The sequence below is a fragment of the Solanum lycopersicum genome, chromosome 9 (assembly GCF_036512215.1).
Source record: "Solanum lycopersicum chromosome 9, SLM_r2.1".
Taxonomy (NCBI): Eukaryota; Viridiplantae; Streptophyta; class Magnoliopsida; order Solanales; family Solanaceae; genus Solanum; species Solanum lycopersicum.
Genome location: NC_090808.1, coordinates 68,704,877 through 68,722,688, shown reverse-complemented (window position 1 = coordinate 68,722,688; position 17,812 = coordinate 68,704,877). Strand labels below are relative to the sequence as shown.

The 17,812-nt window shown below is 34.8% G+C and overlaps 3 protein-coding genes across 4 annotated transcripts; all 3 read right to left on the bottom strand.

Annotated features, from left to right (window-relative positions):
* Positions 1 to 190: 190 nt before the first annotated feature.
* On the bottom strand, positions 191 to 3,614 carry LOC101267936 (uncharacterized). 2 transcript variants are annotated; one of them, XM_004247819.5, is made up of 6 exons: positions 3,488 to 3,614; positions 3,161 to 3,228; positions 1,855 to 1,926; positions 1,173 to 1,339; positions 951 to 1,062; positions 191 to 778 (listed from the first exon to the last, which is right to left on the bottom strand). In XM_004247819.5, exons 2-6 carry the CDS (start codon positions 3,194 to 3,196, stop codon positions 551 to 553), a joined length of 615 nt encoding a protein of 204 aa, XP_004247867.1. In that variant the 5' UTR covers positions 3,197 to 3,228; positions 3,488 to 3,614; the 3' UTR covers positions 191 to 550. The 2 variants fall into 2 exon arrangements, with proteins under 2 accessions (XP_004247867.1, XP_010326845.1); XM_010328543.3 differs by lacking the exons at positions 3,161 to 3,228; positions 3,488 to 3,614 and adding exons at positions 2,373 to 2,427; positions 2,552 to 2,631.
* A 1,922-nt stretch (positions 3,615 to 5,536) lies between these two features.
* LOC101267649 (uncharacterized) lies at positions 5,537 to 8,158 on the bottom strand. The gene is made up of 5 exons (XM_004247818.5): positions 8,001 to 8,158; positions 7,742 to 7,862; positions 7,332 to 7,435; positions 5,920 to 6,051; positions 5,537 to 5,829 (listed from the first exon to the last, which is right to left on the bottom strand). Exons 1-5 carry the CDS (start codon positions 8,001 to 8,003, stop codon positions 5,803 to 5,805), a joined length of 387 nt encoding a protein of 128 aa, XP_004247866.1. The 5' UTR covers positions 8,004 to 8,158; the 3' UTR covers positions 5,537 to 5,802.
* Positions 8,159 to 8,866: 708 nt separating this feature from the next.
* LOC101267352 (uncharacterized) lies at positions 8,867 to 16,880 on the bottom strand. The gene is made up of 9 exons (XM_004247817.5): positions 16,187 to 16,880; positions 15,550 to 15,642; positions 15,247 to 15,351; positions 14,236 to 14,388; positions 13,368 to 13,466; positions 13,162 to 13,290; positions 11,607 to 11,786; positions 10,257 to 10,373; positions 8,867 to 9,336 (listed from the first exon to the last, which is right to left on the bottom strand). The coding sequence occupies exons 1-9, from the start codon at positions 16,625 to 16,627 to the stop codon at positions 9,175 to 9,177; spliced, it is 1,479 nt and encodes a 492-aa protein (XP_004247865.1). The 5' UTR covers positions 16,628 to 16,880; the 3' UTR covers positions 8,867 to 9,174.
* Between the last annotated feature and the right edge of the window lie 932 nt (positions 16,881 to 17,812).

The following is a 17,812-nucleotide window of genomic DNA, read 5'->3' as shown; positions in this document are numbered from 1 at the left end:
ACCTATAATAGTCTTCAATACGGCGCTTAATCACAAAGTAGGACATTCCAGTAAGTCCGAATCAGCTAAGCCCATATTAGGTACCAGTTGAAAAAAATAGGACTTTTCGGTGAGTCTAAATTAGCTAACCCAATTAGGTGCCAGACACCAGACGAAAAATATACTTAATGTTGTGCAAGATAAGAAAGGCTTTGCTTGATCAAGGAAACAAGAATTGTCTATATTGAATACATATAATTAGTTTAAACATTCTCTACTAACTATATAGTAATTATATATGAAATAACTACTAACTAGAGCTTAGAAAGAAGGGATTATTGGTGCATCATATGGAAATAACAATGCTCAAGTGTATCATCTATCCTGGTTCATCTCCAGGCAAATATAACATCAGCCAGAAGTGAAAGACAAATACATGTAAACAAACTAACCAGAAAAAAAAAATTCCAAGTCATAATATGGTACTAGAAAATTTTCAATCATCTCGGAAGCCACGCCAAGATCGCGTTATGGCTGGAAAATAGAGCCCAAACTCGAAATTTCATATGTTTCATGTGCTCACTGCTTCTTCTTCCACATCCTTGTTCTTTTTTCTTTTACTTGTATTGTTTGTACCTTGTTGCTGTTGTTCAGCTTTCTTTTCAGCTCGAATCATGGCTCGTCTTGTACGAGGGCGCAGCTCACGAACTTGTCTAGGAGGCATCACATACGGCTCTAGAGGTCTGTCAGCAAAAGGGTGCTCATCATTGGTAAAAATCCTCAATTTCCGATCTCTATCCTATATAACAAAGAAAAGTATTGGTATAAAGACAGAAACAATTGACAGAAGTTAACTTATTGCTAAACAAGAAAAAATTGTAAACTTCATTGTTTAATTTTAACATTACGGTTGCTACAAGGAGAAACGAAAGAGGGTATTTTGATTTCATCTCTCTAAGCAAATCACTTACATCACGCAACTTATTTCTTGGCAGCATTCGCAGGACAGCTTTGCGAATAACTTCTGTTGGATCCTTAGCCATCTGGTCTTTCAGACTCCTCTCCTTGAGGTGGCCTATGTAACTATAAAGTCGTTCAAGAAAAACAATTACAAAGAGTCCTGCACATTATGCTTGTACGTCTTTATTCAGCTATTTGCTTTTACTTTTTCCATAATCATCAACAACACTTACCCAGTGTGCCATCGATAGAACTTATCCGTGAGTTTTCTCCCAGTGACACAAATGTCCTTTGCATTGAGCACAATGCACATATCACCTTCTTCGCGGTTAGGTGCGTATGTTGGTTTATCTTTTCCTTGAATCACGGTTGATATCTGTGATGCTAGCCTTCCCAGGACCTATATATCAAGGAGTTTGCTAATATAGATAGAAAACAGGTCTGTATTGATGCTTCAAGAAATATAGCATGTACAATCTTAGAGCAAGATATTGACCACAGGAAGAGTATTATCTAATTGTTAGATATTGAATGGAGGAAGATGGATAATAAGAAACGAAAAGAAAAAAGAAAGATCCTCAATCGACAACTAGAATAGTAATGTAGAGCCGTATGTCAGACCTTGGAATTTAATTTTTTTCGGGGTAAGTGCAAAGCATGGAACTTGATTATAAGAACTATGAGTATTCAACTTATGACATTTTATATACACTCATCCTTGAACTCCATATACATCCCCAATAAGGCTAACACATTCACTTCCCAGAATAGAGAAACCCAAAACTCAAAAGGAAAGGAAACGGAAATTGACATTTGCATGCCATTCCTTATCAGTGTCTAACTAACTTTTTTCACCAAGATATTCGTTTCCTTTTATTTTTAATTTGAAATTACGAAAGTCAAGTGTGTTCCAACCTGGCCTTTGGCATCAAACACTCTCCATCTCAGACCTTCCAAATTGATACGTTTTATGCCAGCAAGAGCTTTCTGCAACATCAAAAAAATAGATTGTAACAGTCATGTAACAGAAGCAATCAAGCAAATATCTTAAATAGCTGAACGGGCCAAAGGAAAATAAATCATGAGATGAAATGAAACTTTTTTAACAATTAAATGGTCCACAAGTTACAGAGCATGTGAGCCATGTGCCTTACATCTATTATGTTAGGAGCTTGACAAGAGCTGCAAAAAGTTTTGAAAGCACAGCGAATAAAATGTCAAACATCAATCACTACCACCCGCCTCCCCACCTCCTCTCCAGCCTCTTTTGCAAGGTGGCAAAAGAAACGTAAGCTTTTCAAGCATCTTATAACAACACTTCCCGTAATGTCAAATTAGTCAATTAATGCAACTCTCTGAGGGATCATTGGCGTTAACAAAGTTATCCTAGATATGTTTACTTGACTGACCAAACTCAGAAATTATTTCTTTACCTCAAAATGTTGTTTGAGTATAGACTGAGCTGGCTTCCACATCATCGATTTCATCCTTTGAAATTTGAAATAATACGGTTTAGTTTCTGGTTATCCAGAAATTAGACAGTTTCAATTAGGGGTATGTACTAAAATTTTACAAGCGCCTTCTTTTCCTAGTATTGAGGAAATAAACTTACCCCCACCGCTGCACCTCAACTATAACAAATGCATATCGTATAAAAACAGGCCCAAGGTAGAGCATTAAGGAACTTCCTGTAAATTTGAAAACTTAGCTACTACATTTCTGCCATACCCGAACTTTTTGGTCTAATGTGTAAGAAATAATCACTCAATAATAAAATACAATGGACAGCTTATCAGGATGGAGTGTGAGCATAGCAAAAGTGTAAATCTCAACAGAACCCAAAAACCTTTTTTTTTCTTTTCCTTTATTTCTGATCAAGCCAGTCCCGAAACAGCTTCAACCAAAGTACTACAGCATGAATACACTCCACAAGTAAAAGATGGGATTTTCTTAACCTAAATTTAGCAAATAAAAATAGTATATTCGCTTGATCTCAGTCCATACAACAACAACAACAACATACCCAACGTAATCTCCCACAAGTGAGGTCTAACGAGGGTAGAGTGCACACGGCTGTTTCCAACAGTCCATACATTTCGTAAATGCACATATATCTCTAAAACTTTAATAATACAAACAATCATTAACAACTGCAATACTGAAACCTGCTACATAATAACCAAAGCTCTATCAAACAATAGATTTTAAAAATGGAGCTTGCCTTCATGTTGCCACTAAATGGCTGACCCATCACCATCTTCACTCCAATAATCAGTTCCTCTTTTCACACTACAAAACAAACCAATCTCACATTGTCAAAAAAAAAAAATCACATTTCACAACTTCTCATATCCAAAATTTCTTCAACTATAAAAAATAAACAAAAATAACATACTATGAAAACAATCTAGTATTCATCAGGATCAAATATTCATACTCTTCACAAAAAAAAAAAAAAAAAAAAAAAAAAAACTGAAAACATAGAAATGGATCCGAAAAATACAATTTTTACAACAATTCAAAGAAAATGGAGGAAAAAATAATTCACCTTAGAGCTGAGGGTTAGCTAGGGTTTAACTGGAAAAGAAGATTATGGAGTACTTGGGGAGAAAGAGCTTCAATGAGAGAGGAAGAAGAAGAATGATTGGGCCTCTGTTTCTTTTTTTATGGGCCGGTTATAAGTTATGAGCCCAAAATGAATGTTTGGGCTTCAACAAGCCCACTGTTTTTTTACGTGAAAACTTTCGAAATTTAGAACTTTTAAATAATTGAGTTTTGAAAATTATTTTTATCGTTTTATATTCATCATTGACTAATCAGAGGATGAAAAGCATAAAACGCATTCGCCGAGTGTGATTTATGTGTAAAATCCAATCCCTTCATATTTGTTGTTGAAAATAAATACTTTATTAATCCTTTCGTTTAATTTTATTTGTCAACTATTTTTAAACTCTATATATTTCTTTTATTTATTACTTTTTTATCATTTTAACAAAACATAATTATTTTTTACCATTTTATACTCATCATTGACTGAGCAGAAAATGAAAGGCATAAACACAATCTTCGAATGCAATTTATGTGTAAAATTCAGTCTCTTGTTATTTGTTGTTGAAATTACTTTATTACCTCTTCCGTCTAATTTCATTTGTCGACTATTTTTAACTATATTTTTTTTAATTTATTACTTTTATCCTATCAAGAAAAAATAATTATTTTTTCATTTTATACTTATCATTGAGTGAGCAGAGAATGAAAGGCATAAAACGCATCCATCGAATATGATTTATGTGTAAAACTGTGTCTCCACGAATTTATTGTTGAAATTACTTTATTATCCCTTCCGTTTAATTTTATTTTATGGTTATTTTTAAACTTTATATATTTCTTTTTATTTATTACTTTTATGGTATCAAGAAAAGATAAAAAAAAAATCATTTTATACTTATCATTGACTGAGCAAATAATTGTTATTTCCCTAGAATGGTATATGATATGAAGTAGAGGTAGGGTGCGTGGAATAATTACTCAGATAAGTTCTTAAGGTATTCGTGGGGAGTAGTTGGAACGTTTGTCGTTGTATTCGTGTACTCTTCTAGGCGTAGAATGGTTAGGCTATGATCAAGAACCTAAGGAGTGGGTTGAATGAAGAGGTTGTTATTAGTAAGGGGTACTAATGTAATTTCTAAGGTATTCAAGTGAGGTAAAGGTGGAGAAGCGAGTGATTTATGACATATTCTTACTAGTTGATTTCTTGTGTTATGTAGAAGGCGGGGGGATTGACCAATAATGTCTATCAATACGTGTGATTTACACTAATACTACTTTTGCTATGCCTTTGGACATAGATTGGATGCAGGATCGGTGATATTTCATTTGGTAAAGACGAAGAATCTCCAGCATCTTCTATTTTTCATTAAGTGAATTACCTTCATTAACACCTTTTGTAAGTTGCTTATAATTAACAGCTTGTTGAATGAAATTCATTATGATTTGTTACTGGGTAAATCGAAAATCGAAAATCGATAAAAAAAATATCTTGATTTGTTATTGAATGAACATATTTAAAAATTGAAAATCGATAAATCGAACTGAACCTACCGATGCACAGCCCCAATTTCAATAAGCAAAACAATAGTCTCTTTTTATTTGTTGTTCAAAATTACTTTATTACCCCTCCCGTTGAAATTTAAATGTCGGCTATTTTTGAAATATAATTATTTCTTTTATCTTTTACTTTTATTATATCATGAAAAGATAATATTTTTTCTTAATTTTACACAACATAAAATACATAATTTAGACTAAATTCTTTGATTAACTAAGATGTCCCATCAAATGGGAAACACCTTATGTATAAATAAAAAAGAAATAGCTTTAGTCCAATGTGCAAATGCTAATTGCTGTCCAAATAGCTTGATTTGGTTTTATTATCCTTCATAAATTTATCTTTAGTTTTATGTCCTTTTTTTAACAAGAAATCTTCATTTTTCCTTTACAAATTCAATTTATAAAAAAACATTTGTCAATTCAGTATAAACTTTATAATACAGAAATTCATTAACTTTTATAATGCATGTGAATAGAAAAGCATAGAGACCAAGAATATCAAAATTTAATGAAGCAAAGAGGATCCTTCATTACAATTTACGATCCCTAGATATAGACGATATAATAAAACTCAAGTTTAACTGTAACGTAAACCTGATATTAAATTTTCATGTGTTTATCGGTACTCTTAGAACAGTGATTGTAAGATTCACGAACAAAAATGAAACAAGGATTAAAAAAAGGCGCTAACAGGACGGCAACTACTTCAGTCCAAGCCTCAAAAGGCTCATCATGCTGTAGAAGGCTCAACATTTAGATGAGGAGCTTCTCAATGGCATCCTGAATAAGAAGAGAAACAACGATTTGAGTATTTACGCAAGGGGAAGTGGTTGTTGATGTGACAAAGACGAAAAAGATTTGGGATGTTACCTTTAGTTGCTGTATTTGAGATTTCAACTGGCTTCCCTCATTGCTCGTCACTGAACAAGCTATCACAGGACGGGTAACACCACATGCTCGGCCAAGAGCTTGTTTTGAAGGGACAAAGACATACGGCACATTCTGAAAGTGTTGATAAAACGAAGAAGTTAGAATCAAAACTCCCTTGTTATGTCAATTCAAGAAGTCCATCTCTTGGTTTATGGTGCGAATGCAACAATTTAACTTAACAAGAATCTTAATATAATCACCACCAAACAAAAGACGACACAGTAGTCCAGAACAATGTTGGTGATGGAAAAGTGTACCAAAAGTTGAAAGACATGAATAATTCTCATATAGTTGTTCAAGGAAGACAATTCTAGGTATAACTATAACTAAAAAACAATAAAAGCCATAAAGTGACAAATAAATAACTTTGAGTAAAAGAGGTCAGTTTATCCCTTATACTGATAATGGCATCCCTTGCAACTGTATAGTTTTAACAAGATATAGATGTTCTATTCTCAAGTAGAGATCTCCCATCAGAGCCCTAGGTAGGGAAATATCCTAGTAGGTAGCACTATCCCCTTTAATCGGGATTCCACTGCAGGTACCGGACACAAGTTCCAAAGGAAAGTATTTTTCCTTTTTAGCTTCCAAAGCATTCCCCATGCATAAGTAAAGTACATTAGCTTGTATATGTTATCCATTTCTTTTGTTTATTCGCAGAGTAACAATGCCATAAAACTTGCCCCCATGGATTTGGTTCAGCCGGAAAGTACTCACATGGGTTGTATGCATTGTGCTAGGTGAACATCAAAGTTCAAATCACAATTAGTTACCTCATTATACTGAAAACTAGTCTCTTTCTGTTGATCTTACTTTAAAGAACACCTAAAAACTTTAAATTTTATATGCAGGAAACAGAAGTCTGATAAACTGCAGCATCTACCTAATCTTTGAGTCAGAACCAAGAAACATGACTATCGAAAACTGGTAGCATTTGACACCATGCAACGGAATCGATAGAAAATGCCAAGACATTGGAAGACTATGCTTGGTCAGGCTTGGTCTTGTTGGTTTAGTTGTGTTTTCAAGCGAAGCAGAAATATTACAAGCTAAATCATAGAAATAAAGCAGGAAGCAGCTATAGGACTCTAGTTTAATACAAACTCCTCAAAATGACGAGTTTATAACGGGTGATGTGCATAACAAACACATGATTCCATTTTCCATAAGAGTCTGAAATCAGAACAATATAACCTCATAATACAGACAAAAGAGTAAAAAAACACAACCCTTGAAAATGTCAATAACCAGAGTCCCTTAGTATTCATTACCTCTATTGGAGCCACAACACCAAAAAAGAGTAAAGAAGAAAACTTTACGAGGAAAAGAGCAAAAGGCAAAATGTAAATCACCTTATCTTCGGCAAGGAGCGGAAGGTGAAGAAGGATTTCAAGAGGCTCAGTATCTGCAGCCATGACAACGAATTCCGAAATTCCTCTGTTTAGTGTCTTTGTAGCTGAAACAGAAGAACAACACAGTTTTCTCTTTCAGTTAAGCAGTACAATGAGGAGCAACACATTACCAATTCATAAAGCAGGAAAAATCAAATCTTTATGCCTAATTTTTTTTATAGTAGGTGAAATGAAACCAAACCAACTTTGTCCATTTTAGTTAAACGCTCATAACATAAAAGTAACTTCTTCACCAAAACACCATATAATAAAGCTCCAAAACAATACAAGTAACAATCTTTCTGGCTTATTACCCACCACCACAAAACTAAAGTTAAAGACTAAATATGAAGTGTAAAAAAGTGAATAACCTTCATTAGCACCCTTTTTAAGCTGCTTATAATTAGCAGCTTGTTGAACCAAATCCATTATGGTCGTTGTAAGCTGTGAATCAGCAAGAGGATATGCTTTTGGGTTCACAGTTTCTGTTGCCTACAATTACAGAAAACAAAACTATCAGAATTAACTGTGTATTAGAACAGAAAAATCAAACAAAAAGATGAAGAATTTCAATAAACTAAGCAAATGTATCAACTTCGAAAGCAAAATTATTAGAGATAGAGAAATCACCATGGCAGCTGCTGATTGAGAGAACTGTGGAGGAGGAAGAGGAGTTTAGGGTTTAGGTGAAGATATTAGGGTTTAAAGGAAAAAAATTGACTATAAATTAGAAAATATCCCTATTTTTTTATTTGTTCACATATATTTATTTTATAGTTTTTCTTTTCAAATGTTTTTTTTAAAAAAAGAAGTTATTTAGGGAAAAATTACCAAAAACGATTATGGTGAAGTGATAAGTATTCCTTCTTCTTTAATCAAAACATCTCGAGTTCGACCCATTTTGAGTACAGAGTCGTCCAATGTATCCAGTGGCAAAGCCACCTTAACATTAGGGGGTTCCGAATTTCCTTTTGCAGAAAATTATATTGTATTTTATATGGTTAAATTTTTTTTTTTATGTACATATAGTAAATTTCGTATGTCTATTTCTTCAAATTTTAAACTTCTTTACCGAAAATTCTGACTCCGCCACTGAATGTGCGTACCAAATAGCGGACTAAAAAAAGGATAATATCAAACTTATTAGGTTATTCCTTTATAATCTTTTATCTAGTGTCAAAGAACTATATATTTTAGCATTTATATTACTTTTTTGTTGTGCATGACATTCATGGATAAATAATGAGTAATCGTAAATAACTATTATTCTTTAGTGGCAAAGCTATGATGTTGAAATTATTGATGACCACGTGTGTAGTGAAAAAGAAAAATCTTTTATTGGTTGAAAAAAATTGCATGTACATTTTGTGATTTTTGTTAAAATTAGACATTTGTTAAGATCACCAGTGAAAGTGTACCAATTTGGCAAAAAAATTAAAAGGACAATTAGTGCTCCAGTTAAGCATTCTGGTAAAAAGAAACAGCTGAGTGAATGCTTCTTCTATGAGGAAAATTGTGTAAATTAACACCAACAGAGTTGAAATTGTGCAAAAGCCTTTGTGAGGAATGCATTTGAGAATACAATAAATATTTCCAAAGCCAAAAAACAACAGCTTTTAACACTCACTGATAAGCGTAAACACGAGAACAAAATGCAAGACGAATGATTGGGAGAGAAGGGAAGAGAGGGGGAGGGAGTTTGCAGATGCCTACCACTGAATTGACGAGACATTTACATCACAACACCAAGAAATACAAAGAATTAGACTGGACCAACCAAAATCTCTTTTCCGCTTTGACAGATTTAGACTGATTTAACGCGTAGTTTGTTGGCTACGTAGAGGAGGTGACTGATATTTGTGGATGGATAATTTTGGAGTAGCTTCAAATTAGAAGTGAAATCCCCAGCAAGTAGACGCCTCCGAACAATAATTAACATAGCACAGCAGACTCGAAGCAGCGTTTCCTGCAAGTTAAAGAAAAATTTGAGTATTCCGACTTTTCTTTTTAATAACTGAGAAATCCCTGGTGGTGCAGTTCTAAACTCGCAGCCTCAGGGTTGCATAACCTCCTCCCTATTCCTTTCTCTCTTCACTTCAACGCAAACCACCCCAAAAACACTCTGTCGACCTGACCACACTGAACCCACGAAACATAACCTTGTAAATGTTCAAGATGCTATAAAGTATTGGTTTTGTACTTCTGTCCGACACTCGTAAGTTCTTTTAGTTCAAATCATGATGGCAAATTACATACAGCAGATATGAAAGTCCCATGATTGTGGAATCGCCAGCTTTACAAATGCAATGACAGGTAGATTCCATGCAAGTTGAAGCCTTTTGGTTGAAAATTTAAATTCCCCTTAACTGCCCCCAAAAACACTCCCAACCGCACTGCTGCATGACCATCTCTTTGTGTTTTGAGTCTGACAACTGAGACATACCATCAAATCCGGGATTTTCAAATTCCTCTCTTCTCCGATAACATGTCCATACATCACAAGGGAAATAAACCAAAAAATATACTAGCAGACAACAATAACTCCACCTCTATCCCAAACTAGGTGAAGTCAGCAGTAGGAATCCTTCTTTTAAATAAAATAAAGGCTGGCTGTAAGAATCCTCAATATCCAACTCCGCTTGGTTTGACCAGTTTCATTCCAACCACTAAATAATTCGTCTTTTAAGAAGATATGGGGTTCTCAAACACCGAAAATAATCAAACTCAGCAAGAAGACCTAAGGTAAGGGTAGCAACATGACTAAGCCTCAATCTTAGTCCCAACTAATTGAAAGGAAGATAATTGAAGAAGCAAATAGTTCATGCAAAAAAAGTTCTTATCCATGCTAATATAGTATAAAAGTGCATTACTTCCAGGATGTCTCACCAGAGGTCCTTCAGGATCACTTAGTAGTGTGTCCCATATAAGCAGGCTGTCCGGGAAGTTGAATTCTTGTGTTAGCAGAAGTGTTATCCATCTGAATGCGTAGAACTGTGGATTCACCTGTTGCACGCAACATCAGGCACATAAAGATCACTAATAACAAAGAACTAACTATGACATCATCAAGTGAAGACAGAAACAAGAGAAGTCAGTTATTTTTATTTATTTTTGAAATTGGTAATATAAAGAAGTCAGTTTTTTCATCACTCATATGCCAGTACAATAGTAAAAGCAATAATTGCCAAAGGAACTACACAAAAACACAGATGTCTTGTCACACGCACAGGCACACAAATATGGGGCATAAAACAGTTGCCTAAAAAGCACAGCCCAATCAGCAATGGCAGAGCCAGAATTTTCACTATGGGGTTCAAAATATGAAGAAGTAAACACAAGAAAAAGCTGAAGGGAGTTCAACATCTACAATATATACATAAAAAATAATTTTAACCATGTACAAACAGTGTAATTTTTTGACGAAGGGGCCCTACTGTCTCCGCCCCTGCCTATCAGGATATATAGATTTAAATTAGACATGCATGCAACATTTAGGCCAGCAAATCCTATTTATAGAGGCAGAAGGTTACCAGTTACTTCAATAGTGAATACATGATGCATCAACAAGACAAACAACAAAGATAAATTTGAATCAATTCTTCTCATGTCAGGTTAGTTTCCCAGAATATCTAAAAGGTGCAAGAAACTTCGATGAAGCAGAATGATTGTTCATTTAAATTTTAAAGGAAACATTTCATAGCGAACAAGGTTAACGCGTTCATGGAAGCATTGAGCTTAAATGTGAGTTCTCCTAAGTATAAGCAGTCATCTTCAATTGAAACTAAGGTGCCGTAAACAAGTAATCTTTAGGTCGACAAGTCCTTAACTTCTGCATCTTCGTTTAATAGTTAACAAATCAAAGTTCAAATTTTAAATTTTAAATGTGAATGTATAACCTGATATTATTACTTTGTAGGCAAGACTTTTTTTTTAAGTAAGAAGTTGTCACTAAAGGCATCGAGAAGATGCAAATCAAAAGAGATCACACTTATTGTTGGCATTGAGGCTTCTAACAATAAGTTAGAATGACATTCATCATCCTCTAAACAATCAAAATGATATATATGTCACTAGGTTGTGTCAACTTGCAGGTTGCATAATTACCAATCAGAGAGGAATAATGCTGACATTTTTAGCCATGGTAACAAATGCAGCTTGCTAAAGTTAAGCATAAAAGAGATCTTACTTTTCTTTTTTGATCAAGGAAAGTATTTCCATTCATAAAAGAGATCTTACTTTGGTTGTCATTTCAAGATGCCGCCAGAGCTCCTCATCATGTTCTTTCAGAAATTGTGATAACTTTGTAATTGTAGAACGAATTCCAACAACACTATTGTCAAGTTGCTGACAAAAATGATCACGAAATCCACTCAATAGCTCCACGAAGCAGAAGAAAGTGTCTGCTTCTGCAGATGCCTGCATAGCTTGCAAATCGAAAATGATAAACAGAGCTGAACTTGTAAACATTGACACTTGAATCCAGAAAAAAGCTGAAAGAATAACTTGTACAGATGTAATCATCATTTATCTCAACATCTGCCCGCCCAACAAGGTGGGAGCAGACAGGCTTACATTAAGGTAGTATTTGTCAGAAAAAGTATGACTTGGGTTTGATACTCATATTTTTATTTCGCTCGAAAAGATGTTCCACAGTGAAGATATCTAAGCTAAATCTTTCAAAACAGTCAAAAACTATATTCACTTTTACTGTTTGAAAAACACACGATTAGTTGGTATAACAAAGTTTAGGCACAAGGCTTTATAGGAAGGTCTATTATCAAGGAAAAAGGCTTCAAAACAAGATCTAATAATGAATAACTGATATCTTGTAACATTAGCCTAGGAAATAGGGCAGGATGCAAGAGTGTGTTTGCACCACTTACACGAAAGAAGATGTTGATAAACAAATTAGAAGTCAATACAAACAACGAAGCATTAGAAACTTATCTGAGAAGGTAAGGAGTAAATAAAGTGTTCTGCTTACCGTCTACATGAGTAAGACTTTGATTAGTTTATTACACAAGGATGGTGTTTCAACTTTTTGAAAGATTTGATAATTTGTTCCCTCTTTTTTCTTTTGTGTGGCAAAACTCAAAAGCAAAAAACAAACACTTCTTCGAGAAATAGAAAAACTGAGTTTCAAACTCAGCTATTCAACTTTTTCAAACCAACCCAACTAAGTGATGTAACCTAAGATCACCAGATTGTCACTCTATGCCTCAACTAGCCTCAACTACTCAACCATCCCCGAGAGACACTAATATGCATAGTTCCATTTTCTTGATGTGGCGAGGGAGGCACATCTTGAAGTATGAAACTATTTAGGTGATGAAAGCTATAACTTTTGCAATCAAATTTTCTTAGGGATTGATCAAGTTAGGGAAGAAATATTGGGATGGTTTTAATCAGGGAAGAATGCAATAATAACATAATAAAGGGAAATGGATCAATATCAAAGTAGTTTTGGCATGTGCTCTCCAACGACATGTGTTAATATAAGTCTCTAAACATACGTTTTGACAATGGAAATAGTGTTACTAGCCAAAGTATTGCTACAGTTAAGCCCTTATGAGGAAGAAAATAGAAGAGAAGCAAACAAAAAGAAAGGAGGACATGTGCATAGAACGGATTGTTGACATCAACAGTGGTAAAGCTGGAGCATAACAGAATTCAGAGCATTGCTCTCAACATATTCAGGAAATCTTTGGTCACAAAGCTGATATGTCTCTAAAGTTATGATCTGCAAAACATAGCTAATGCAAATATAGTCCAGCATCAAGGCATCACTTACTGCATTTTCCTCATTGGGATCGTTCCTGAATACATAGAATAGTGGAGCCAATACTTCATTCATCCCTTGCACGTATCTTATACCAGGATTGAGTTTGGCAAAGATAATGAGTATATTCCTCAGAGAGTCCTGATAACACAAGATATACTATTAGGTGATCAACAGAGATTTGTACTAACTCTCAAGTCAAGAAGGCTAGAATTTACCTGGTTAGATTTTGCAAATGGTGTGTCCCCAGAGAAAAAGTGCAGGTCTGGATGTGTGCGCTTGACATCTCGATCTATCTGTTCAATTATTTCCGTGTCCTAGAAGCAAATCACGTAGAAGAATTTAGTAGTCACTTCAATGTTAAACAACTGTCAGATAATTGGAGGTAGACACCTCATGTTGGAAGATACATTAATGCTAACAGTCATCCGGTGTAATGTACGAATGGTACTTGACAACAGCTTCAAGACAAACAAAAAGCAGAACACGAGTTAACTCCATAAAGCAGAAGATTCTTGCCTTGGATATTCAATAAAGTTACCTAGCGCGGGACAGGAAAAGGAAGGGGGGGGAGCTCTTTTCCTTAAGAGCATGTCAAATATTTATTTTGAGTTTCTGTTGTCTGCCTCTTGGCCACATGTGACGGGGGGGGGGGGGGAGGGTTCCCCATCTGGCACTTTTGATTTCTCTCTTGCGGCTTAGGGAGGGGTATTTACTTGTTTATTTAATTAACAAGGAACTTATCTACTCCATCCAACTAGTTCCAGTTTTGCATCCAAGGCAATCCCACTATCAACTCGCAATTCTAATTCTCTATAGAACAAAGAGAAGGATGTTTTCAGAAGCAATTGATCCATTTCCCTCATTTGAGCCCATCACAACCACACTAATAATGAATTGTATAATCAGTGAGAGTTAAAAACCTAGGGAAGAACGTCTACAGGAATAAATAAAACAAGGATGTATAAATTTGATTACACAAACGCAACCATCTGGTGATAACAACAGCCCTCAGTTATGATCTAAAAGGAACTCCATGTAAACATTGCGGTGAAAGATGGAAAAGAACAAGAATAAATATTGTACCTGGAAGAACTGATTCCATATGCTATTCTTCCCAAGACTTAAAGGATGCTCTCCTTGAGGTATCTCTGATCTTGGGAGTGCACCCTTGTCCTCTATAACTGTTCCTTCATCATCAAGTATTACCGACTTCTCCAACTTCCTCGTAATCTCCGACTGCCTAGCCATATTAACATTCAGACACCGAACATTTGAAAACAAGCAATGCTCAAGTTCATGTAATTTGCCACATATATTTTGATAAGTAAATCCACCAGATATATAACACCACTTTTTTAATATAGGTGAGCCTTCACAAAAGAACCAAGAAAGTGCTGAAGATACAATGTACGCTTTAACACCCAAATAGCATACATGATTTTGATCCATGAGAGAGCTTCTATCATGTTTTCCAATTCAACCCCAACTCGCTGAGTCAATTTCACAGTGGAGTTTTTTCTAGTATGGACTACCAAACAATATCATGGGGGCAATTAACACGATCAGTATGATATCTGTACAAGAAAATGATACATAACATTTTCTAGCTAAGCTTATCTGTCTTAACATGTCTATTGCAAGGGTTCAAAGACCCAAAAAAAGAAAACAAAAACACTAAAATAAATCATTCAACAAGATGTCGTTTCAACGGGAACATTAATTTTTATTCAGTTAGTATATGTGGATATTTTCTCTTCTCACATAGGATCTAAAATTTATAAAAGTCAAATAGAGGATGTGTCAACATGGAAGAAATGTCAAATAACTTGCCCTTATTGTTACAGAACCAAAAACTCTGAGAACTTGCAAGAAGTGCAAGCATCAACGGATCATTAACATGACTTTCATCAATAACATCATGCCAAGGATAAACCTTGCAGCCATAGTTTCAGATATACAGAATTATAACAGTTCCAATTAGCAAAGCATCTTCTTTAATACCGACAAATGGTATAACAACATTTCAGGAACTAGTAAAAATAACTTAACGTGTTTGACTGTAATCATTGCATTAGCAACAAGTATTGAACTTACAGGATTCACCAAAAGCTCCTCTTTAAAATGCTTGTATTGAGACCTCTTTTTAACCAACTCTGTTGGCCATAGTGCTTTCTCGGTCGGCAAATATCCCAATAGCAGCTGCACAAAGTACATGCAATTAGGAGGAAACTACACACTGAGACTCATCCAAGGTAAAACCTTTTCTTATCAACAAAACGTTTGGATAAGAAGTTACACCATTGTACAGTCAGACACATTCCACCGAAATGAGCAGAGGAGTATTAAGTCCGGGATATGTGTCAGCGTAAAATAAGTCTCGACAAGCAAATCTTATACCTTCCACACTGTAGCACGAATGCCAGCTCCATCTGGTATCCCTTGTGATGCTAGCCTCCTGACTTCTCCCATGTTTATAATCTTTCTTGACAACTAAATTCAAAAAAATGAAAAGAGAAAAAGCTGATGAATACTCTATTTAACAAGAATGGAGAACCACCATACAATGGAACTTCAATATTCCGAAATGAGCTGCTTATATTAGGATTATAGCCAGTTTGGTTTGATTTTCTTTCTCAAATTTAATTATTACTTCCAAATAAATCAGTTTCATCAATCATAATCAGTGTTCAGTTATCATATGACAAAGAATTACCTTTCCAACTAATATCCACATATGTTTCAAACAAAAACGATTGCTTTTCTTTTTTTCTAAAACAAGTACACCAATAACAACATCTATGCTTCAATCCCAAGCTAATTTGGATTAACTAGATGATATCTCACTATCTATTCTGTTCCACATAACATTGTCTTGCTCAAATGTTCAATAAATTTGGGGACTTTTTAAGCAGTCAAGCAACGAGATAACATTAATTCCAGACAGTATTAAAACGAATTTACATAAAATCACATGCAATTTAGATGCCATAGATAGGTCTAAACCAACAAATAGACACCAAAACATCGAATTAACCTCTTGACAAAGCTGAGCCTGACGAGAAATATCCTCAGCTGACGAAATAGCTGCTGCAGCAGCAGCAGATGCAGACGTCATTGTACTACTAGCGGAACTTCCATTTTCATCATCACTATGATAATTACTACTACTACTCAAAGGATCTCTAATTTCCGCTTTAGCGCGTGGAGGCCCGTGCCTAGTCTCCGCTCTAACCACTGCCGGGGCTGCCGTCATTGAACCAGGCCGTTCGACCGTTAACTCTCCGTCATTAGCCGAACCACCAGCTTTAACGGCGTTAACAGTAACAGTAGATGATTTAGTAGCTGAACGTGTAGACCGGTTGTCATCCTCATTTAACGGCGTCGGCGATGAAGATGGAGATTGAACTGAAGGTTGTGGTCCAGGAGACGACCAGAGTGAGCTGTTGAGCCAATCGGGAACGCGTTTGTTAACCATATCGTAGGGCTTATTTTTTAAAAACAGAATTGATACAACGGCGGAGCATACGGTGGCTGAATAAGTGAATTCGGCAGATACGGTAGGATTGATACGCCGGCGGTGTTGATACTCCGGCGAGGTGTCATTGCAGTGAGAGGAAGAGAAGTCGTGGGAACATCGTAGATGATCAGCGTTTTAGAGAGAGAAAAAGAGGAGAGAGAAAGAGAAAGGAGAAGTTGCCAGGTAGATATGTAGTGGTCACGTGAAAGTCACATGGAAAAATGAACTTTTGCTATTATTGTTTCAAATTTCAATAAGTTCGATTAATTTAAATTCGGAAAAAAACGTAAAAAGTATCTCTCGATTTTAATCTATTAGTTGAATATATTCTTACCACTAAAATAAAGTTATTTTTACCCTCGTTATCTACAAACTTCTCACATGTATCATTCAATTGGATGAAAAATCTCAAATCAACAAACACGATTTTACTTATATTATCTAATTTTAATCAACTCAATCCGCCCACCTAATCATTTAACCTATTCGTCATCATCTTTACCCAAAACCCTCATCATCGGAACCACCAAAAAACCATTTATACCTACCATACTTGACATAGAATAGATCGATCCACTTTTTCTTAATTAAATCGCGTTGTTTGTGTAATGATAACTCTAGTATTGCTTAACTGAATCGATAATAGTTTTTTTTTGGATTATTCATGCACTAAGTGTTTTGACTATTGAGATATATACGTCTTAAAAAATATCACTTTCAAATTGAATAAGCCAGAAAATTAAACGAAATCGATAATAATCAAACCAACAATTATCTTTTCCATTTAGTTTGGTTTTGTTTTAAAAAATTAAAAAAATAATTAGATAGATTTTGATTTTAATCGATGGCCGTTTCAAATCGAATCATAAACGTCATTGTCTGATAATGCAAAGTATATTATTATGAATAATGTAGTATAATACTATGTCTTAATTTACACGATTATTTCTTTTTTGTTTATCTTAAATATCCGATGAGCTTATTTTAGTTCATATTTTGTTTTAGTTTATTGTTTTAAATCTTTAGATAAATTTAACTATAGGTTCCTTTTAATAAATTTAACTATATAAATTTGGATTTCTTATAACTATATATTATGTTTATTTACATCATTTTTTTCTACTCCTAAAAACACAAGCAATT